Source organism: Fistularia commersonii, chromosome 14 (assembly GCF_037954325.1).
Source record: "Fistularia commersonii isolate RoL2024-O1a breed Wild chromosome 14, RoL_Fcom_v1.0, whole genome shotgun sequence".
In the NCBI taxonomy this organism is placed as follows: domain Eukaryota; kingdom Metazoa; phylum Chordata; class Actinopteri; order Syngnathiformes; family Fistulariidae; genus Fistularia; species Fistularia commersonii.
Genome location: NC_141297.1, coordinates 5,973,321 through 5,997,315, shown reverse-complemented (window position 1 = coordinate 5,997,315; position 23,995 = coordinate 5,973,321). Strand labels below are relative to the sequence as shown.

General features: G+C 44.1%; 1 protein-coding gene across 3 annotated transcripts in view; it reads left to right on the top strand.

Annotated features, from left to right (window-relative positions):
- The first annotated feature begins 849 nt into the window (after positions 1-849).
- Positions 850-23,995, top strand: part of LOC147227080 (inactive dipeptidyl peptidase 10) — a 40,204-nt gene continuing 17,058 nt past the window's right edge. For 2 of the 3 annotated variants that reach the window (XM_086159812.1, XM_086159811.1), the window contains exons 1-5: positions 850-996; positions 14,851-14,965; positions 15,178-15,273; positions 15,456-15,550; positions 22,349-22,420. In XM_086159812.1, coding sequence (XP_086015938.1) covers positions 958-996; positions 14,851-14,965; positions 15,178-15,273; positions 15,456-15,550; positions 22,349-22,420 — 417 coding nt within the window. In that variant the 5' untranslated portion in view covers positions 850-957. The remainder of the gene's footprint in view (positions 997-14,850; positions 14,966-15,177; positions 15,274-15,455; positions 15,551-22,348; positions 22,421-23,995) is intronic. The other variant, XM_086159813.1, reaches the window with a different exon arrangement.

Here is a 23,995-nt window from a genome sequence, read left to right as displayed (position 1 = left end):
ATGTACTGTAAATAGCCATCCAGTAAAAAATATGCTATTTACTTAGCAGCTGATGATCTAGCTTATTGGTTTGGTTTAAAGCAGTAGAAACTTATCATGGTTTGCACAAAGACATTATGTTATTGCAGATAAAAGCATGTTTTACATCTGGCTATTAAAATCTACATTTCTGGTATTTGTAAATATAGGTGAGTCGTCACAAACATTTTGGTATTTCTACTTTTTGTTCTTTCGATTCCTGCAGGTCTCACTTGTAAAAAAAAAATATTTAGTATTTTTTGCACACTCTTTCATATTTTCTCATTGATTTTGCCCTCCTGGATGGGAACATCCGTGACCTACTTCACTGCAAACTCCAGCCTCAGCTGAACGTTGAACTCGCCTTGTTTGTGATGTCACAAATCACCCCCCCACACACACACACACATTTCTAACCCGCTTCTCAGTGTGCACTTTAATCGATGCATGCGAAAACAGCCAGATTCATTGGAATCTAGTCGCAGCCACGACAGGAGCGGGCTCTTTACGCGCAAATGAAGCGCAAATATTGCTTTTTAATTCATTTTCGATTTCACCGACAATCTAAACAGGGTATCACGACCGTCAGTTCATTTTCCATTAAATATTTAATTGTGTGAAAATGAACCCCCCCTCATTTTTGGAGGGTTTGATGCCGGAGAAGCCTCAGGCTGCAGACCCCTCCTGTCATGATTTGTTTCTGTGCCGATCGATAGCCTATAAACAGATTGGCAATAGGAAAATTAATGAAGGAGGAGCACGGAGGCGGGATGGGGAGGTGTGAGGGAGAGAGAGAGAGTGGGGAGAGAGAGGGAGAGAGAGAGAGGACAAACTTGAAGAAGCGGAGCTTGCAGAAAAAAAAAGCTCAGCGAGGCATCGGTGCAGATGCTCGGCGGGGTTTGAGGCTTCCGGAGCAGCGGGAAGGTTCTGCAGGTCACAATGATCGCCACAACTCAACAAAACATGACCACGGAGCTGGTATGTAGTGTGTTTTACCTCCCCCCCTCTCCCTCCCTCCACCCTCCATCCATCCACCACCCACCCACCACCCACCTCACCGATGGCTTTTTTTTACTTTCATCCGATTCCAAGTGCGCTCCATGTGCGGGGAATCCCTCCTCCTCCGATCACCCCTTTGTTTCCTTTAACCCCCCCAATCATTCATACTTTTCCATATCGATATCTGCCTCCCGTCTGACTTACCGTGCACTGCGGTGCAGGCACCCCAATCCCCCTCCCACACCACCATCCCCTCGAACACCCCCTTCGCTCCCCCCCTTATTTTTTTGTTTGCTCCGTGCAAATACTTTCATTTTGCAGGCTTTCTTTGCATCGGCAACTTTTGTCAATGCAATTCGTATGTAGAGAATTTGCAGCTTTCCACTCAAAGAGATCCTGCAGTGGAAGATTAACCCCTCTCTTATTTGCTGAGTTGGTTCATTGGTAATTTTCTGCTCACCCCCCCCCTTTTTTATTTGTTACACATCCATGATTCAGCGTTGTGTTTGATAATGGTTTATAAATTGTTTTTTTTTTTTTTTTATTGCACCCCTCACCCCACCCCGCCATGAAACCCCAGCTCTATAGTTCACCCCAATTTAATAAGTCAGAGCCAACTTATGGGCTCAGATTTCATTCCACGTGTAACTTGAGGTAACTGTTAAACGCCGTTAATCAACTTTAATTATTGGTCTAATAGCCCGGATTGATCTTAATTACCATAGCGGCAACAATCTCATCCACCCGTCTCGATCGTTTTTACGACATCCCGAAAAATCTTGGCGTTATCTGCCTTCTCCTTCAAATAAAGCAGAACTTAATGATGTTTTCAAAAAGCCATCCGTCATGTCCCTCCGCGGATCTAGTCTCGATGAGGAGATAAAGGCCGGGGGGAGACGGGGGGACGCTTCAGCCGAATTAAAGTCGTTTCTCACGGAGATCCGCCGATTTCGAGAGGGACTTTCACCGATGATTTGTTTTTCTCGCTTCCGGCTCCAAGACAAACACCGCCCTGTTCCGATGTGTCGGAGGAAATCTGTGGCCCTGTAGGAAGAACATACTGCCAATTGTTTGTTTGTTTTTTTTAATCCAGATTCAATTTGGAAACTAAAAACCCAAACAAACCGCGAACCAGCAAAGCATTGTTCTAAAACGAACAAAAAGGAAATTTCAAAGTCTCCCCCCAGGAAAAGAGCCGTGTTTGGATGAAAATAGTGAAATTGGGAATCGCACAACAGATTGAAGAAATTGACCAAAAGCGATATTTCGCTGAGAACTACGTGGAACTCAAGGCAGAGGCAGATTATTGGATTATATGATGCGATCAACACTTGTGTTTCAGCGTGAAATACATGACTAATGTCGCCACATAAGTAATTATATTCCTATAATTCTTGACTTCGCTGACATCAGTCATTGTCCGACCCCTTGCCAAGTTGAGTAATTAACACATCGTTTTGAGGCATCAACCGGGCAGAGGAAACCGTTTCCATCAAGGGAAAATTGTTATGTTCACCGTTTCTGTGGCGGGGAAAGTGTTTCGTAAGCCGGGTGTGGAAAAAAAAAATGAACAGAGTGCACCTTAATAGGTAGCGGGTGCGCTGATGTAACCTTTGCCTCCGTCACTGCCTCGGTGACATCTCAACAATACCGGTTTGAAGTTGTTTTCTGATGATCCCGCGGAGTTATTGTTTCCCTGGGAGGACGGCGGGAAAAAATGCATCTATATTACCCCAAAATGTCACAATCTGTCACGCTCCACTCTCTAATTACCGTGATTTACTGAAGCGTCGTGATGAGGCGAACCGCACGCGCTCCTTTTTCAATAAGGGTACGATTGTCGCCTACAGATGGTGCTTTGTGATTCTGCAACTCAGAACGCAATTTTCAGGGGTTACGGCTGTTTCCTGCTCCTCCGATGTGTTTGAGAGCTGCCGTGTGGGGATTTGCGGCGGGACGTGCACGTGTCCTTCAATCCAGGCCCCGGTTACACATCGTATTTGTGCACATCTGACAAAACGGATGTGTTCGGTACAAATCACACAACACGTCATTCAATTTTAGGCTATTTCTATGTAGACATTTCTTTCACAGAATTATGCAGGTGAAAGATATATAGATAGATACATAGATACATAGATGGAGTGTTTTATTGCAACATAAACCCTAAATTGCCTTGACATGTTATTGGTTTTATGTCTCTATATTACTTTTGAATGACAGAGTGAATGATTGCATGTCTCTATATGATGTGTGGATGAGCAGATGAATTGTTGTCTGTCTCCATATGACATGTGAATGAGAGAGTGAATGGTTGCATATCTCTTTATGACATGTGAATGAATCTATATGCAGCCCTGTATATCGACTCCAGGGTGAACCTCTCGCCCAATTACAGCTGGGTTAGGCTCCAAACCCCCCCAGTCCCCTTGCAGCCTTGAGTGCAGGATAAGCAGTATAGGTAATGAATGAATGAAAGCAATAGAATTGAGAAATGCATTGAAAGCAAATCCCTAAAAAAGGACATAGTAACACGAGGTTCAGGCTATAAATCAAGTGCAATAATGGTAGTAAAGAATTACTGTGCAGTAATAAAAAGCGGCGATGAAACGTAAATATTTAGAATATGACGAAATGAACTCTAATTTTTTACTGTTACTGCATCATGTTGACAGCAGCAATACCCCCGGGTTACAACCTTTATTTATATTTATTTATTTATTTTTTTTTTTTAGGACGGACCACTTAAGATGCCGCGGAAAAGCTGACTTTATACAGGACGTTTTTTTTTTAGTTTTTTTTATATATACAGTAATTTTTTACGAGACTTGATGGGACGCATGAAAAGAAGGAGACAGGCAGGCAGGCAGGCAGGCAGCCTCGCAGCGGCTCAAGCGGCAGGTCTTTCATTTAAATAAAGCTTGTGCTGCATTGTGCGGGGATTGCCTCGAGGGCAGCGAGAAATCCGGCCGGCCGGTCTTTCGCTACGTCTGTACCACCTACTTCACTGAAGATAAGACCGACGAGAGGGGTCAGGGAGCGCGGCTTTTCCTCCGGATGTGACGAGAGATCGCCTCAAATTGAGTCGATACCACGCCACAGGATCGTCATTCATTTCAAACACGCTTAAAGTTGCTGCCCTAATGGTGACCTTCAGTCTAAATACAGGGAGAGACAGATATTGACAGGGTAATACGTACGTGGGTTAGTTGCTAATCCACAGCTTTCCCCTGTGAGCAATTACAGTGAATCATTAAAATCAGGGGCATACAGGCTTTATCGAGGGCCGGGTGTCTCTGCCAATTGATCCGCCCCCAAACCCCCTTTTTTTTCATACCCGTGTTTATTTCTTTGATGCCTCTGCCAATGCCTTGCGCTTACTAAACATCATTTCCCGATGTCAAAGAGGTTTTTAGAAGTATGCAAATCCAGAAACTGGTTTCTCGGAGAAAAGCCCCTGTGTCGGTTTTCCCCGCGTTCGTTTGCATGTGATTTATTGTCAGACTCTCCGCGCCTCAAAGACACAGCACATGGAGTTAAGGAGGTCTCCTGAGCCTAATTTATGAAATCTTAGCACCGCCTGGGCTTTTTTTTTTTCCCCCCACAACCTAGTTGTGCCGCACATGCCGCTCAGATCCAGCAAACGCGGTTCGCCGTATCGCTCGCCGTTTCGGCCTCGCGGACGCGATCGATGCGATCGGAGTTTTGCAGGGCTCGGTGGAAAAGAAGCCACTTATCTGGATTCTGTTCTGCGTTGGGTTTAATAAACAGTTCAAGGGTGATATGTATGATTTTTTTTCAATGTGAAACAACAGTCGATTTGCTCACAGCCGAGCCCGACAGAAACTAAATGTAATATGTGCAGCCGGACTCCCTGCTATTAGTCGTCTCTATTGATTGTTGCATTTGGCAAGAGAACATCCGTGAGCTCTTCTGGCAGGAGTTGAAGCTGTTTTTTCTTTTTTTTTTTTCCCTTTTTTTCTCATCTTATGCAGTCCTGCACGGTTCTGCCCTCTCAAGGGAACTCCCTCAGGAGGGATATCCATACGCATAAAGACCTCTGATTTGCATTCTTGCACCCTTTGGTGTTTGACTGACACCTCATCTACGCTCCCGCTCCAGCTCCCGAGGGACCAAGCGGGCTGAATAAAATCGTCGGCTCAGAACAAGGTCCGCGCGTGGTTCATTTCTGATCTAGCTCAGCAGAAAGCCAGCGTTGACACACATTCGCTCGCCCGTCGGTGCTCTGATTGAGATAAGTCTGCTCCGTTTTCGCAGCCCCTGCTCTTCATCTGCGCCAGCCGTTGGCGCTCCATTTCTCCCTCGTGCACCACCAGCAGCAGGTGTCACCGGCAGCTTTTTCTGGTGCTCCGGTTTGAGGGGGGATTCTGCTCGGTGCAGCCGTCTGCAGTTCATTTACATGCGTGACAAAAGTCCTCATTCCCCCATATGTAGGGTTTTCCCCCTGTCTGCCTTAATAATGATGCACCCATAATTGGAAGCGGGGTCTCAAGGGTAGAGGAGCGGCGTGCATCCCAGTCGGAGTGTAACTCTGCTCTCGCCGCTCCGAGTAATTAAGGGGAGGATGTGGCAGAATCAGTCAAGTGGGGGATTTTAATTTTGCAGTCCCTTCTATCTGATCTTTGAATCGCCATGTTATACATAAATGAATTACAGCACTTCACCCCAGCACGCGACGAGGATCAAGAAATGTGCAAGGCCTCCGGGCACGAAGCTTAATCTTCCCGAGATGAGATCTGGCGTCCGCCGTTGTCGATCTGCGCCGAAAAGCACCCAATAAATAATCACGATCAATTCCATTCAGAGAAACGCCGTTCTTGTGTGTTGATGTAGGTCAACTGCTTCACGGCGAAAAAGGGATTGAAGCGGTGCAGCGCATAGAAGCCAGGACAATCAGACATCGCAATTAGAAAACAAAAAGATATTGAATAGATATAAAAAGGGTGAAAAAGAAAATAAAGAGAACATAAATGATTTTAAAGCCGCAGTGAATCAATGTGTTGTATGACCTAAATACGCTACATCATGATATTCTGTAGATGCAAAATATTCATGCGTTGTGATTTTAAAGTAATTTTAAAGATGGTCAACAATCATTCATTATCTATAGCGTTAAAGCTGTAATTGGGTAACAGGCGGGGTTCACCCTGGTTCACCCGTTCACACCTTCAATCACACTTGTGGGTTTTTTGGGGATATCCAACGATCCTCCTCCAGACTCAGGGACAACACAGAGGAAGGCGCCCTGTCGGAATTGAACCAGGGACAATAACAATGATAAATAGGTTATTATCATTATTATCATTATTATTATTCTCCATCTATCTTCTTCCGCTTATCCTGCACTCAGGGTCGCGGGGATTCTGGAGCCTGATGATGATGATTACTACTGTTGTTGTCATCATTCTGTGCACTATTGTATGAAAATGACGATGATGGTTTCATTAACACCATTAGAAAAACATTTTTTGAAAGATTAGAAAAAAGTCAAATAGTTACATGAATTCATTTTAAAAGATGAATGATTATGTATTCAGCCAGTAAGGGGTTGACAATCAGCATCGATTGATCTGGCGACTTCGATCCTGAATAGAAGCAGAAACATCGCCTGAAGGATGCGACGGAGATGGTTTTTAATTCTACCGCGCGGCGACCCGGAAAGCCAGTGCAGGCAGGGATCCCTCGCTGGCAACCAGCAGAGAAAAGACTTTGCAACCGGAGGTAAAAGATTCGATAAAATGAAATGATCGCAAAACGATGCGCCCGTGGGGTTTTATCGCAACAAGAGAGATGTCAGAAGAAAACGGAGGAAACACGATGTTTCTGGTTCAGCTGCGATGAACTTTAATCCTGTTTCACTTTCTGGCAGACAGATTTTTTTTTTTGGACGCGTTGACTCAAGTTGTGCAAGTGCATTGTAAGTGTTAAGTACTTTTTACTTCGCCGTGCACCGGGAGCTTTATAGCCAAGGAAATGCACTTGTGTACTTATTGGAAGAGGAAGAGGTGCTGGTGGGAGGATTTAGACGGATGGAGGTTGAGTTTCTGGGGCAGGAGGTGCAACCGTTACGGGGGATAAATTTCCTCCGTCCGTTTGTCCTGACAGGATGTGATGTGGACCAGAGAGGCGGCGAGGGTTAAGCCCAAAGGGGGGGGGGCTCCGTAACGAAGGCTGGCTTTTATAGCCGCTCTGTGATTGAACTCTCACACTCCAGCGGACGCGTGGCTCCAACGGCAAAGCGCGACCTCTTAGCGGCACGCAGTTGTGTTTAATTGTGACTGATACCGACGCCGGCTCATCCCATCGGTTCCCCCCGGCCGCGTGTGGCGGCCTTGAGCCTCAGCGCGAGCGTTTGCCGGCTTTGTGATGAGTGGTTTTTGCCCCAGCTTGTCGACGGGATTATATCGCTGTGTACCTTTTTGGCTGAACCATCAAAGTTTCGTTTGTGACGCTAGCAAGTCCTAGCGTACTCATACGAGTACTTCTGTAGTAACTGCATTGCATGTGCTCATTTTCTGCGACTGCCGTAAAAACATCACGGACGAAAATCCTAATTATATTACAAATACAGTAAACCCTCGCTATAACGCTGTTCACCTTTTGCAACTTTCGCGGAATTATTTAGTGTGGCTTTTTTAATGCTTTTTTTTTTTACTGTACAGTATGTTGTTTTTCTGCATCCTAATTGGCCAAAGGCCGTATTTACGTTTGCAAATTTTCTCCATGACAAATCCCACAATGTCGATGAAACGTTCTGCATCGACAAAGGCACCTGACGACGTGCCTAAAAGGAAGAGGAAGATGTTAGTTAGCGCAGAAAAAGTTAAACTTCTGGACATGCCGAATGAAGGTTGAAGCTATTACGGAATAAATGAATCTTCGGTTCGTTACATAAAGAAGGAGGAAAATAACATCAGGACGACAGGGGCGATAAGTTTTAGCAAGGTTACTAAAAGAGGTGTGACTGTCCGCAACAAGAGCATTGTAAGGACGGAGTCTGCTTTAGCTTTGTGTATCAATGACTGCAGGAAAAAGAACATTATGCTGGATCCTCACGTTATCCACACAAAAGCTAAAACACTTTATGAAATCTTTGCTGACAGGGAAGACATTCATGACATGCTGACTATTTCGCAGATTTCGCCTATTGCGGGTTATAAACGGATTAAACGAGGGTTTACTGTACCTCATTTTTGGTCGACCTGGTTACATTAGTTGTCACAAGTGTGTCAACGTTGTAGATTTTTCAACTGCCACAAGTTTGGTGTGACTTCATCCAAGATGGCGGCAGAGGGGATCATGGTGAATTTTTTGTTTTGTTTAATATTAATTCTTCTGAAGATCATGATTTTGGGGTGCGCAGGTGTTGCTTTCCATAATTTCGCTTTTCATTGCCTGCGGCGGACAGGCGCTGCCAAGCAAAGACGTCAGTTCAACTCCTATTGCAGAGCTTCATGTTTTCTTTTTGGGTTTGTTTTTGCCTAATGCTTTTAAATCATCAGAATAATTGGACGTCTGGCGTTTCCCTAATTCCCATTGCTTTTCTTTTGCAACATTAATAAAAAAAATATTATAATTGCAAATTTGAAATCTTGAAAATGCCACCCACTCAAATCGATTCCAAGTTGAACAGGTTCCTGCGTCACGTTCCACGGAGTGCTTTCTAAACACTCTGGATTACCATCCGGATTGAGACCGTGCACTCCGACCACACGTGCACGGATGTTGGACACAGATGGTTTCCAATCTAAAACCAACCGCCCCTAATATCACAGTGTAATAATATCAGGTTGCTCTCAGCCTTCATCTGTCGTTTCCCAGGTGGCTCTATTGCTGATTTTTCAACCCTCCCCCTTTTTTTTTTACTCACAGAGCAGCCATTTAAAGAACAAATTAAATCTGACATCCCACGGTTGCTTGAGACCGGCGATAATGCTGACTGAACGACTCTACGTTGTGGGAAACGCTAATAAAAGTGCACTCCGGAGGGCAAATGATTTCGGATGGAGCAAAAGTGTGAGGAGTTAAAGGAGGTGGATTAGAGGAGATTGAGAAGGAATTACTAGCTGTTGAACCGGTTAAACCAAAACCCATCGGTTTAGCTGGATTATAGCAACGTTTTTAAATCAAAATAGAAGTCGAATGTCTTTTTGCAGGAATTGATGATTATTCACTCATTTATTTATTCAATCAGTGTCTACGCGATTTATTCTGCACTCCCAGCGGTGCTGGAGGCAATCTCAGCTGTGATTGGGCGAGAGGCGCGGATCACCCTGCATCGACCAATCACGTGGCCACGTCCATTCACCCTCTCATTCAAATTTCAATAGAGACGTAAAGCAATTCTCCCTCTCTTTCACATGAACCAGAGACATTGCTCTGAGGCAGAAGCGCTAACCACCGCGCAGCCATGCCGCCCCTCATAATACATTACTTAAATAGGAGCACTTTGAGCTGAGTGACAAACAGGTAAATGATATTGGCGAGACAATTAAAAATGGGGAAACGGTTAATACGGGCCATTTACAAAATGACGACCCTGTTAATCGACCTGAAAATGATTCAGCCAATCAGCTCAGGGAACAGACCGAACGCGTGATGACCCGTTTCTGCACCATCTGCAGAAAAGTACGAGTATTTTGCATGCGGATGCCGGCAAGGATCTCGCGATTCGATGGGACAGAACAGCCCCACCTGACTGCGACACTTAACCGCCATGTAAACCCCCCTTTCTGGATGATCTCCCAGATGTGCCGTTTCAGAGAAAGCCCGCTTTCTTTACTGCCGTATTTTCCCCGGCTATGTCGTTCACACATCTGGGTTTCTGGACTTAATTTCTGGTGAAAGCCAAAGCAAATATGAAGCCCCGGCGGGCGTGGCCCTTATCTGGGATTGAATGTGTAAATGGTGAAGCTCCCCGGGTTGCCGATATCTTATTTTTTGTTTTTTTTTTACAAGACCTGACAATATATTAAAATGCCTTGATTCTATCATGCCGCCCCTTTCTATGAGGCTTTATATCACTCAGATATATCGCACTCAGTTACACAACCCTCTTAAGGAGGGCGGGCTCGCTCTACCGATTTTCAAAACATCATTGTTGGGCAGCGAACTCCGTGGCTCTTTTTGTACCGCAGTGGCGGGGATGCGGAGACTTAAGGCAAATCTTTCACGGTTAAAGCGAGAAGCCGTCCCCCTCTGCGAAAAAACCACTTTGCTCTCGGCCCTTTTGTTCAGCCGTCTCTATCCCGGCAGAGCGGCCAGGTCAGCGCCACATAAAAAATGGCGAGGAGGAGTGTGTATGAATATCGGACCGAATACCAATGACATCTCAGTGTCACAAACACTTAGTTTAGTGCCGACAAGGAGCGGGGTGGTGTTTGGGGAGAGACAGGGTGCAGGATCTGAACCTTTTTTCTTTAAGATGTTTATCCGACTCACAGCAAGAAGGTCTCTGGTTCGATTGTGCGTGGAATCTCCAGCGTGGGATTCATTGGAGACCCTAAATTGCCCAAATTTTAAGTCTTACATTGCTAATTTTAAATTGCACATTTTTTGCTGTACCACAGGTTTTTGCAGTATAAAGGTATATTAATATTTCAATTATTTTCACGGTAAATTTTCTGGGTTGGCGACCGAGCAGAGCGTGTTCTGTATCTGATTGGCTCAGCAACCGTGGCATCAGTCCTTGCATCTATTGCACATGGCGAGCGTGCATTCAGCATCGCACATGCAATCGCTCGCTTTTGTTGTGTTTGTGTGAATTATGTTGAAAGTGTTTATAAGAGTGTGGGGAGGATCACAGCGCAATGAAATACTTGACTATGAATAATGAAATCGAAATATGGTCGCTACATCACAGATTTTTGTTAACCCCATGATCAAAGTATATTTATATAACTATTTATATTAAGTGAATGAATGATGTGTTCATGAGAGGGTGAATATTGTGTGACAGGGTGTGTGAATGAGGTTGTATGTCTCTATTGTGGTCATCTATGTGTTGGTGCAGCCTGTGCGTTTTTTCTCACATGCATCTGGGGGGTTTATACAGTGGCTTTCAAAAGAAAAAAAGGCAAGGAAAAAATAAAAAAGTAACTTTGGAATGTATTTTTCACTTCAAAATTTGAAACCAAATATTATCTTTTGATGAAAAAATGTCTAGTGACATTGTCAAAACGATCTTTTCTTTTCTTATTTCTTTAAAAGCCACAAAAACAACAGCAAAAAAAAAAAAAAATACCGGGCAACATTAAAAAGATTGATTATTGATTTAATAACCAAAATAGCCACCATTAGCCTTGTAAACATTATACCTCCTCTTATACATCCTAAAAGTCAATGATCTAATAAATTCTAGTGGCAAAATTTCCCTCAGTGACAGGATTTTCTTTTTTAACTCAAAAATATTTTAGCGTATCATTTTATCAATTCTTTTTTAGTATTCATTTTTAATAATAATTTGTCATGTATTATTTTAGAGAAATAGTTCATTACATATGAAGATTTTTGTAATTTACCTGTTTACCTCCTTTACACTAAAACAAAGGCAACATTTGGACTTAGTGTTACATCTAGGTAATGATTTTACTGGTCCGGCCCCCTTGACATCAAATCAGCCGTATGTGGCCCCCGGACCAAAATGAGTTTGACACCCCTGCCTTATATGATGTGTGAATGAGAGGGTGAAGGGTTTTATGGCTAAATATGAGAGAGTCAATTGTAGTTTGTTGTATGTGACATGCAAATAAGAGGTTGAATTGTTATTTGTCTCTAAATGACGTGCAAATGAGAGGTTGAGTGGTCGTATATCTCAATATCACGTGTTAATTGGAGGGTGAATGTCTCTATATGTGGTTCCATCTCCTCTGGCAACCCTGACAGCACGACAAGCCGTATAGATGTTGAATGAATGACTATATATTACAGCGGATTTCAATCATCGGCTCAATTAAAAGTCCAATTTTAACACCCCCCCCCCCCCGCCCCCGGATATCTCCAAGTCAGAGAGTTAGGAAAAGAAGTTGCCTGTGCCAGAGACTTCAACTCCAGGAAAAAACTAAATGCACAATCTCGGGGGAGTTTTAAATTCACTGTTATCGCTTTTATTCACAGGAGAGAATAATCCTGTAGAAGGTGCAACCCGGCCTGATGCACTGCTCAAAAACAGAATCGCAGCCTGTCCTCCCGTCACCGTCTACTGAACACGGCAAAGGTTACTCTGCAGAGGGAGTCATCGGCGCGTCTGTTTTCGGTCCTGCCCCGCATGATATAACACTTGGATCACAATGGCTGAGCAGCTCGTTCATTCATTCATTCGTTGTTTATCGCGCTCTCGGGGTCGCGGGGGTGCCGGAGCCTATCCCCGCTGTCACTGGGGGAGAGATGGGGTTCACCCTGCACCAGTCGCTAGGTGATCACAGGGCCACATATAGAGATATACAATCATTCATGCTGTCATTCATGCATCATAGAGACATATAAACATTCACATGTCACATCGTGACGTTTGATATGATATCTAATTCAATACTCCTAAATACTTTAATATTTACCTAAATTATTGCACATCCTCCAAGATGTGAATCAGTTTTTCTGATTGTATTCACATTTTTTTCATTGTATTTTTATATTTACATTTTTCTCACTTTATTGTTTTTATAATGTATCCGGCTGCAATGACAATTGAATCCCCCCCTAGGGATTAATAAAGGGATCCGTCTATAGAGACAAACAATATTCACTCTCTCATTCGCATGTCAATCTAGTATCTGCAAAGAACCCGCTGCAATTTTTTGGACCGCAAGAGGAAACCCATGCACACACGCACTGGGAGAACATGCAAACTCAGCACAGAAATTCAGAATCGAACCGGGATATGGTGTTAAAAAATCACAAAGAATGTTTATTCCTTTAAAAATCACTATTTGTAACATATTTTAACCCAGGGGTGCTGCCATTGTTAAGTAGTGCAATGCTTTTGGGTCGATGAGATATACAGGTTGCTCGTGTTAACTTTGATTTTCTGCTAAGCCTAACTCTGGCTAGGTACGGTGCAGTACATACAGTAATAAAGCAACATTGTGCTGTTTTTGGGCGCAGTATCCAGTCCAAGGGAAACAAAGGGACTGACGCCAGTCGCTTTCCAAGGGACAAGAACAGAAGAAAGGATTGGGAAATTTTTCGTGGTCTTGCACAACTTCCCAAAGATCAGCGGTGGTGTTCTCGCCGCTTTTGCATTTGATGCATTTAGCCGAGCTAAGCTGCTGAAACAGCTCATGTGCGCCGCTAAAAGCCAAATGCCGTTCCTACAGTTGTCTTTCAAAATTATACGAAAGGCCTCTGGGAAACGAGTGAAGCCTGCTTGAAGAAGCGCCGCAGGCAGAAGACACTGGATGTTCTCCTGCAAGGATGTCAACGAATGTAGAAGTCGCATCTGTTGACGAAACACTGTTGACGATGTAGACGGGTCACCTGGTCAGTTAGCACGAATACAGGGAACAGCCGATGACAAAAAGGAGCTACTTACAACAGGCGCTTTCTTTCTGTCAGCATACAAGTGCGTAAACCTGCCACTTTTGACGACTTTTGCCTCTTCGCTTTTTCCATTGTCCTAATTTTGAAGCTCATTTGTACTTCTGTTTTTCAGCGTCATCCCACTCGCTCACATCTCTTGGGTTCAAATGTCATGTTTTTGCACCGTGGGGTAAAATAAACGGGGCTCAGGCAAGGGCCAACCTTGTGACGTCACTACCCAGACAGCGTTTCGACGTAAACAACAATAGCGGCCTACGAGTGAAAAGTATTTCTACAATTGTATACATGTTGAGAGATTTTATTATCGATTTTATGTAGCTGCTACAAATATTTATCAAATGAATGACAATAAGGTCTTTGTACTCAGACGGCATGCAAACCCCTTTCCCTCCCGGGCCAACTTGAGGAGACGTCCGTTATTAAAATGGAAAAGGCTGCAGTTGCACAACCAATCATGCAAGAACCAAACAAAAACAAAAAAAACGCATATCCAAAATCGACCCGTCTGGATTAATTCTCCGCTTTCTTTTAATTTCTCGAAGGAGGCGGACTGGCTAGTCGTGCGCCCTAGTTGTGTGTGTGTTTAATTGTCTAAATAGAAAAAGTGCACAGCAACCACATCCAGCAGTCATTTTAGCCCACCTCTATCACTCTCTGCGCCGAAGATGATCTTATTTCTTTGTTAGAAATACGATGCCATCTTTGTTTGGTGTTTGTCTGAGAGTAAATCCCATCAGCGGTGAACACGGCAGGGATGTTTGTGGAGGCAGCGTTTGAATGCAGCCCAAGGAAAAAAAAAAAAAATCACAGTTTGATCATTACTGTGTAAAAACAAGTTTGCGGTGTCAAAATCTATACGCCCGTCGTTCTGTTCTGCGGGATCCGATTCTTTTTGTCGTCAAATGCTTGAGTATCCTATTTTAAGTAACAAGAGGGAGAATGCCGTTTGGACCGGGGGAGGATTTTAAAACGCTCCGGGCGACAGGCCGTCACACCGTGTTTCAGCTGCGACGCGACTCCCATCACTCATATAAATGAAACGAGGCGACGGCGGGGAAAAATGACGGCGCGGACAAATTGCTGCAGCAATTAAGGCCCTGATTTCTCACATACAGCAATTTAAAAGGAAATTAGCGGGATCTTCCCGGTCTCAAAGAGTGGTCTCAATCCCTGCGAGGCTCGGCGGGGAGATTTCTGTGCTATTGTGGAAATGAAGCAGAACTAATGTCGTCCCTGCCAGACGTGCCTTGTGCTCATCGGCGTGTTTTCCCGCAGGACCTGGGGAGTTCAGACGGCCCTCCGCGGAACTGGAAGGGCATAGGGATCGCCATGGTGGTGATCCTGGCCGTCATGTCTCTGGTCATCCTCTCGGTGGTCATCCTCACGCCCGGTAAGAACGGCAAAAGCGGGAAGAAGGAGATGATATCAAAAAAAAAAACCCAGACGTGGGAGTGAAATATTTATGTGGGGATAAGGCGGAGGAGCACCGCAGGGAGGAATTGTACAAACATAAATGTGCAAATGATACAAAAAACCAAAAAAAAAAATGCAAAGGCTTGTGTGAACAAAGAGAATCCCCCCATGAATTCTGTCTCCTTGCAGATGAATCTCATTTGCTGCTTCGCTCCCACCTCACCATGGAGGATCTGGAGAGCGAGGATTTCAAGGTTCACGACCCCCGCGTGGCTTGGCTCGACGGTAAGCGCCCCGGCTCGTCTCCGACCCGTGAATTAACCGCGTGCCCCGACAGCACGGTCGCGAAAGGTTCAAAACGGCCTCATCCGTCTCATCGGTGGATTTTGCGGACGAAGCAACAGTGGATTTATGTCAGCGTGCCGGTAACACTCGTCCCTGAACTGTCTTAACCCCCCCCCTGCCAGAGAACGAAGTGGCTCTTCACACCCGAGAGGGACACGTGCTGTCGTTCAGCCTCAGCAGCAACATCACCGCCACCCTGCTGGACAACACCTCTCTGGTGAGTCACATCCCGAAAAAGTACTTATGCATTGTCAGGTAACACCGATGGTGACAACATCAGACCGTGCAACTGCATGAGAATATTCCTTTTAAAGGGAATCCACCACACGCTGTTGATGTCAAACTTTAAAAAAGAAAACGGGGTGTTTTGACAGGCTGGTACTTCTAAATGATGAGTAAGAGCCTGCATGCGTTCCGTCAGTGAAGTTATTATTATTAATTTAAAACAGCAAGTTCCTTTGAAAAACATTCGATGCGGTCGTGTCTCTGTGGCGTTTGGTGTCGGGCAATGGGGACCGCCGCGTCTCCTCCCAAAACAAAATGTTTTAACCGGACTCCAGCTTCTGAAATTCCCACTTTAATATCAATAGATTTTGGCCCCGGTTACCTGCCTTGCGTTCCCCCAGCAGATGAAGGGCCATTACGAGGACCGGGGGGGGGAGCTCCGTGCTTCCCGTCTTGACGGAGGGAGAGTGTTCGGTCCCGCAGGTCCACATCCCACAGCTCAGATAAAAATAGTTTTGGCGGGGAGACGGTATCGGCTCCCCCCACCCTCCCTCCAATCTGGCTGTTTGGCGAGCCGTCGGCATGTGCCTTCAAAGAGAATTTCCCAAGGAAGGGCATCATTCTGCATCTGCGCGACACTGACAGACTTATATGGGTCATCGGCGGGGAGCTCTAAGCAGGGTTGTGTTGTGAGGTTGAGCTCTCCTCCGCACTGTGACTCGTCGTGTCATCTCCGCTGCTCTTTTTTTAATTCCAGCAGAGGAAGCGTTTGCGTGGGAAACCGCGGCGGGTTTTTTTTCCTGAAACATGTAAAGCGCTGAGAAGACAGTTTCCCTTTTTATAGTGTCAAAAACTTACAGTTCATAAGGAATACTTTATTGTTAGAGATATTTTATACCCGGGCTGCTTTACAATTATATAAAAAAAACATAAAAACAATGTTGACACACACAAGTTTTCTCAGCTCCCTGTTTTATTCGTCCTTTAATTCCTGACCTTTAAATAAAAAATTAGTCTGTTTGACTTTTAATCTGCCGCTTTGTTCTGATGCCGCGTGTTTTCCGCGTAACTGTACGAAATATAGTATCTAAATTTGGATTTATTTATAAAACACATGTATATTTATAACATTTAATTATTGATTTATAGACATAAATTCTACATGTAATCATATGTATCATTTTCTTGTAAATACACATGTATACATGTTACATATATTCTACATAGATTTAATTTAATTTTTATGTATTTCTTTTGATCTTTACTGTTTTTATTTTAGTTTTTGTTATTTGTTGTTGTATTCTTTATTTTACTATAGAGCTCTATTTTGATTCTTCTCCACTTCATTCTGTAAGCAGGAGCTGCTTTCAACAAAAAACAATATCCCCCTTGGGAATCAATATAGTATTCTGATTCAGATTCTGATTCTTATTACACTTATAACAAACAAAAACAACAACAATACAACAAATATAGCATTAAAGATAATGTAATTATGACATTCAACATAGATTGTTTAATACTATATATAACTGCATATGCAATACAATATACTCTGAGGAAATTTACTCCTGAGCACTTTTCTGATATATAGTCCGCCTCAACTTTTTATATGTATATATATGTATGTATATATATAAAGTATATATATACATACATACCCATACCTATACTTCCTATACTTTCACTATTACTATACTTCCACAATTTCACAATATCCCTACCTCACCATTCATGTCATGTCATAACTCTGCTGTCTCTTATCCTTGTTTGTCCCAGCCCGCAGACAGCCCAGTCCCTATTTTTATTTATTTTATTCATTGCTATTCATTTTTTTCACTCTATCTATATTGTTGTTTTGTTCCAGTTGTGTATTTGTCACCCTCACTGAATCCTTGATGTGGCCCATTGTTATCCCTGATGTTGTTGTTGTCTGCTTGTCTATTTATCTGCTGTTTATTTTTTTGTGTATTTTTTGTCTTGCTATCTTCTTTCTTCTGCCTTTGTATTTATATGTATATTCATATGCATTTCCTTTTTTTGACATTATAACTGTGACAAAGGAATTTCTCCTTTGAGGATCAATAAAGTGTATCTTATTTTCTCACTAGTGACAGCTTAAAGAATAGACCAATTGACCGCCACCAGTAGGACAACAATACGTCAGTTTGCTAGCTTTTAGACATGAAGTAACTTTTACCAGTTCCGCCTGCATGTGAATTTGAATTGAGAAATAAGAAATAAGAAGGTCCCTGGCTCAAGTCTCCATGTTCTCCTGTGCGACATGCCTGCCGGTCAGTCACAGGGCAAAGGCAACGCCGAAATCATTTTCTCTCTTTTTTTTTTTTGTTCTTGACCCAGTTCCTCGGATTTATTTTATTTTTTCGGTAGCATCTCACCACTTCTGTGAAGTTTCTCTGTGAGGGTACAACTTTGGATCCCTGATGTGTCTCTTCCTCTTCCTCCTCTTCTTTTTCCTCTTCGCCGGTGCTTTTTACACATGCCCGTTGGGGCATTTTGATCTGGGAAGATGAAAGTGAACCGAGGTGATCGGGCTTATTCTATCTATAGATCAAAAACTCCAAATCAGATGTGCAGAAGTGGAATAAAGATGGGAGGCATGAGGTTCTCCATCGTGTAGGTCCTCCTGATGCCTTAATTAGGAGGTCGTTAGACTGATGCAGGACATGTATGCTAGCTGTGAGACAGTGGTCCGGTGTGCTATAGGGATAACAGGAAAGTTCAAGATGGAGGTGGGACAGCTCTGAGCCCCTTCTTGTTCGTAGTGGTAATGGACAGGCTGGCAGATGAGGTTAGACAGGAATCTCCATGGACCATGGTCTTTACAGATGACATTGTGAACTGTAGTGAGAGCAGGGAACAGGTTGAGTAAAAACTAGGTACTTGGGGTCAACAGTCCAGAGCAACGGAGAGTGTGGAAAAGAGGTGAAGTCATGGGCTCAAGCAGGTTGGAATGGGTGGAGAAAAGTGTCAGGGGTACCATGCGATAGACGACTATCAGTCAGAATGAAAGAAAAGGTGTAGAAGACAGTGGTGAGACCAGCGATGCTGTATGGACTAGAAACAGTAACAATGACGAAAAGACAGGAGGCAGAGCTAGAGGTTGCAGAGATGAAGATCCTAAGGTTCTCTTTGGGAGTGACCAGGATGGATAGGATCAGGAATGAAGGTAGTTGGCGTGAGAGAGGAGGACACAGAGAACAGAGTTAGATGGGGAAGGTTGATTCGCTGTGGCGACCCCTGAAGGGAAAAGCCAAAAGGAGAAAAAGAAGAAGAAGAATATCAAACTTTCACGAGGAGTATGACCGTCACCCCTGCGGACATCTTGAAAGCAGAAAAAACGTACAATGCTCAAGATATGCAACGCACGAGTGGGTGTGGGGTGGGGGAGGCTTAATCTGTTCCCCTTTAAATTAGAATCACGTAAACACATAAACCCGCCATGAAGGTTATAGCAGCGAGCCTTGGTTCAATCCCCGGGCTGGCAGGATAAATCTGCCCACTGGAAGAGAGAAAGCGGCACTTGTCCTCCCTAATTATCACCGCTGATCCGTTTGCTTCTGATAAAGCAGAACTGCTTTCGGGGAGGCTCCCTCACTGAATAGACATTTTTAAAAAAATCCATACGCAGCAGTGTGTGTTTTGCGCAGAAAAATGTTTGATATTTCACAGCCTAGGCGGGTTTTTTTTTCTGTTTTTTTTTTGTTTTTTTTTTCCGAACGCAATGATTGTGATGCGCTCGCCTTATAAACCGCCTCTGCCGAAAGAAAAACTCAGATCGTTTGTTTAAGAAGTTGCTGAAATATCTACAATACTGTCTGGCAAGCAAAAGTCATGAATTGACTTCCTTACAAACCAAAATACACTTGAATATACAGAAAGTACTTAGGACGCGTAATGTATCACGAGGACATAGAATATTTCTGTTGCATCAATGTCATCGTTTATCAATGTTCGTTTAATGCAAACTCTTGTTCACACTGTGGAAACTAGTTCGCTTCCTGGTGAACTTCCTGTTTAGCGTAATGTAACACTTGCAGGAGATGAATGCACACTTGTCAAGTTTTATCAGAATATCCAAGTATGAGACTATTTACTGAGTAATTTCTCTCTTTAATCAAGTTTTTTTTTCATGTACTTATAGTTTTAGAAGGATTCCTATTGCTTTAATTCAATGCATTTTGCAGATACTGATAATGGAAGCCTTCACTTCAGCCTGATAGCGGCACAGCTAATCGCAGCTGTCAGAACAATTTCTGGTTTGCAGATTCATCTCGTTCGACTCGCCGCTGAACTCACCCAACCCTCTCGTAACCCATTTTTTTTTCTTTTCTTTTTTTTTTTTTTTTTTTTTTTACATCCGATTGCGAGCTGGCTAATGAAATACTGACGAAACAAAATGCGGCATGAGGCGGCGCGACAGAATGAGAGAAAGGTCTGCCTTCAAGGGTTCCCTCCAGAGCATCTTCTGGAACAGAGAGGCAGTCAGAGAACCGTGGGTGGCGCTGTGAAATGTTACAGATAAACCCGAATGGTGATGTCAGAGGAATAGGAAAATGATTTCTTTTCTTTTTTTTTTTTTTTTTAACTCTTGGGTTTTAGGCTCTCCTTTCAGGAATGACACCATTTGGGTTTTCATCCCGAATAATATTGCAAATATCACTCAGTAATTCAGTTTACTGCAGTTCTACAGTGCTGTTTCGCTGGGCAGGCCGGTGTGTGCCCAACATAACACAAACATTCTCCCATTGAGCCAAATGTTATTTCTCCTTCAGTTGTGTTTTAATTTTTTTTTTTTCAAGCTCTGGCATTTTTGGCCTCACAGCAAGAAGGTTGCTGATTCAATTCCAACAGGGGGCTTTACATGTCTTTGTATGATGTGGAAATGAGAGAGCGAATGGAATCAGGAGTGAATTTTTGGACATCTCCAAAGGAGATAAGGGATAAGGGGAATAGATAATGAATTTGTCTTTTTTTTTTTTCAAATGTAAAACTCAAAAGGGGGCACAGAACCAGACGGATGGGAACTTGTTGACTCAGAAATCCGTTGTCGCCTCCTGCTTTAGCATTTTTTCTGTTAGAAAGCCAGGAGCTTTTCAAGGCGAACATCTCGCTTCCGCCTGCAGGCAGGAGGTTGGGGGTCGACCACCGGCTCGAAGCACACCGGAGCTTTAATTTGAGGACTGAAGGAACCCAACGGAGACCGAAGGGTTCAAAGGGGTTGATGAGGCCACGGGCGGACGGGGAAGGCGTTCATCGTCTTCGTCACGTCATCGAAATTTAACAGCGGCGCCGCGTCTCGCGCTTCAGTCGAAAAAGAAAGACAAACCGACTGATAGCGGCTGAGTTTTAATTTATTTATCATATTTCCAGAGCGGTGTTTCATGGGATTCAAGGCCTCCTCCGAGCCCGCGGTGATTAAAACAAAAAAAATTGACGAGTTGGATTTGAAATTCAGCGCCAGCTGGGCTCGATTCCCTTTCGATTCAGTGCTTGTTATCGAAACGAGATGGAGAATATTTTAACCTGTTGTTCGCCGGGTGGTTCCTCGCGTTTCACGTGTTCGCGCCGTTGATATTACAAGATAATCATTTTCAGCGTGATTCCATCCAATCTCGCGTTCAAATATTATTAGACGTGATGTAAGAATTGACTTTTCATTAATATTGAGCCGGCGGATATGGTAATCATCCTCGCTTCGATGGGAATCCGGTATTCAGGACACGGTAAAACAAAAACAATGGATCGACGCCGGCGGAGAGACAAGAAGGGGCTTAGTTGGATTCTTAATTAAAAAAAATATCCAGAGTGAATGAGTGACTTGAATTGTTCCGTCGAGCCAGGAGTCAAAACTTTGCGGAAAAAAAACTTTAGAGTTCGACACGGCGGTACCAAATAGTCCAAAATGTCAAAGGTTTTAATCCCGGGCTTCAGCCAAAGCTCCTTTATTTTCTTTTGTCGCTAACCTCCTGGCAGGAAACCACCAGGCTTCGAAGCGCTAATCTCCTTAAGACAATTATGTAAATGGCCCCCGATATTTAATTTATTTATTTCTAAGGTTTTAACAAGCGCAAAAAATCCAGACATCATTAGTCTCACGGCGATAGATAACATCCTCGAGGGAACGACACGGGGCCAGACGACACTAAAAAGAAGCGGCGCTTCGGCAAGGATTAGCCGACAAAACCTGGAGCTCATTCGCCTCTGCTAAGTTATTCACCTCTAAATTCAACCTTCGCCTAAGAATTAAAAAAAAAATCCTTCCTTTCCTGCAAACTTATTTTATTTCATTTAATTTACCCAGTGATTTGATTGACTCAAATCAGATTCAACTTCACAACAAATCAAAACACAGTAGTCCAATGACAACAGAAGGAGCAGGTCTGTTAGCAGAGTGCTAGCATTTATTAACCGCCGTGCTAACAGCTATAGGGTAATATGATACAATGATAGCTTCATGAGAGAAATGCCTGATGGGATATCGGTAACTTTAACTTTTCTCAAAAATTAGCTTATCTGTTGACAGACACGTCAAAATCAAGAAAAAAAACACACATTCTCAAGTTCAATCAGAATCTTTGGATTACGATGTTGTCTATTCTTTTTTTTTTTTAATGCCAGATAAGATTTTCCTCATGTCGAAATGCTGACAGTGGTTTGCGACTTTGTGGAGAAAGCAAAACATTTCGGTGATAAACAAGATATCTGCAACCCAATTCCCCTCACCAGAGATAACATGTTTTTTCTTTCTTTTTTCTCTCTGTTTCAGGACTTGGCAAATACTAAATTCCAAGTGTCTGCAGACAAGAGGTTTATCCTCTTGGCATTTAACATTCGACCGGTAAGTTTCCTTTCTTATTATATATATATTTCTTTGGTAAATGCCAACCCGACTTGTATTTACTCCCGAAAGCGCCATCGAGATCCGTGCCCTCAGGAAACAAGCCGGTCCATGAATTATCCATTAATATCAAAGAGACGCCGTTACCCCTGCATGTCTGGCAGGCCACCGGTGGCTCGGAAACAACGACGACACGCATCCTAATCTCAGCCCCGTCGGAAAAAAAAAAGAAGAGGAGGGTGGCGAAGAGCGACGTGAACATGAAGGAGGAGCCGATTCTGCAACTGCAGCGATCCTCGGCTCTCGGAGAGCGACCGAGAGAACATATGGGGAGTTGAATATTTAAACTGGATGATGGCAGAAGGTGCGGAGGCTGGGGGGGCGGAGCGAAAGGAGGTATGGGGGGGGTTATGGAGGTAAAGTTGGAGTAATGAAATCACCCGGCTATTTCAGTCTGGTTTTGGGGGGGTTCATAATGAGGAGAATCACAACCGCAGGTGGTTTGGCTCGCAGGCATACGGCGTAGCCACCCTAATACCCCCCCAGTCGGCCATCTTGCCCCTGTAAATACCAGCGTCATTAATAAACAGTTGACTCCTTCCCTCCAAAGGGCAGGAGCGTCGCGTAATGTGCAAGTAAAAGGAACCGGGGGCTAAACCTCCGGAGCCCCCCCCCCTCCCTCCCGTCTCCTCGATTTTTCATTTTTGGCTCCTGCCTCTGTCTCCTTGGTTTCCCTTTGAATCTGTTCTAATCACTGCATATCATATTTGCCGTGTGTGCCCGCGCGTGTGCAGGAGTGTGTGTGTGTTTGGTATAATGAGCCTGTTGCTGTGTTACAGCACCCCTCACAAATAGAGTGAATCTGTCTTAACTGAATTATTGAGCGTTTAACACACCTCCCATCACTTCGCATACGTCTCGGTGGACAACCAGGCTGAGGCGCTTTCTTCTCGCGGTTTATGGGATGTTTTTTTTTTTTTGGGGGGGGGGGGGGTGTCATGCAATTAGCATACCCCCTTTGATATCTGCAGGAATTGTCTGCTCTCATTTGTATGCTATGTGTGTGAGTGTGTGTGTGTGTGTGTTTGTGCATGCTGGGAAGGTTTTGGACATGCCACCTCGAATATATCGAGACATGTGCGGGCGCCATTGCAATTTATGCGTGTGGGCGCCATTCTCTCTATTCTCTCCGTCTTTCCCGCTCCGTTCTTCTCCCTCCCGCTCCATCTTCCTCGCTCTCACTCACTCTCTTCGGTCTATCTCTCGGAGGGTGGGTGGGGGGATTGTGCTGACTGGTGCAGTTTGGCTTCGCCGCTCAGAAGAAGAGCGAGCAGAGAAGAGGAGAGGGAGAGCTGGTGGTGGTGGTGGTGGCGGGGAGGGGGAAACCTGGAAAAGCTGCTAGAAGGAGGGAGGAAAAATGGGCTCGGACACACTGCTTAGAAAGAGATCTCCTTAGAGCTGCGCGGATATGCAGTACATGCACATGCAAGATGTAGGAAAGTTAAAAAAAACACGACCGACCCGTGATGGTGCTCACTCGGGAGTGGGGGGGTGTTTCATCTGGGGTGGGCGGAA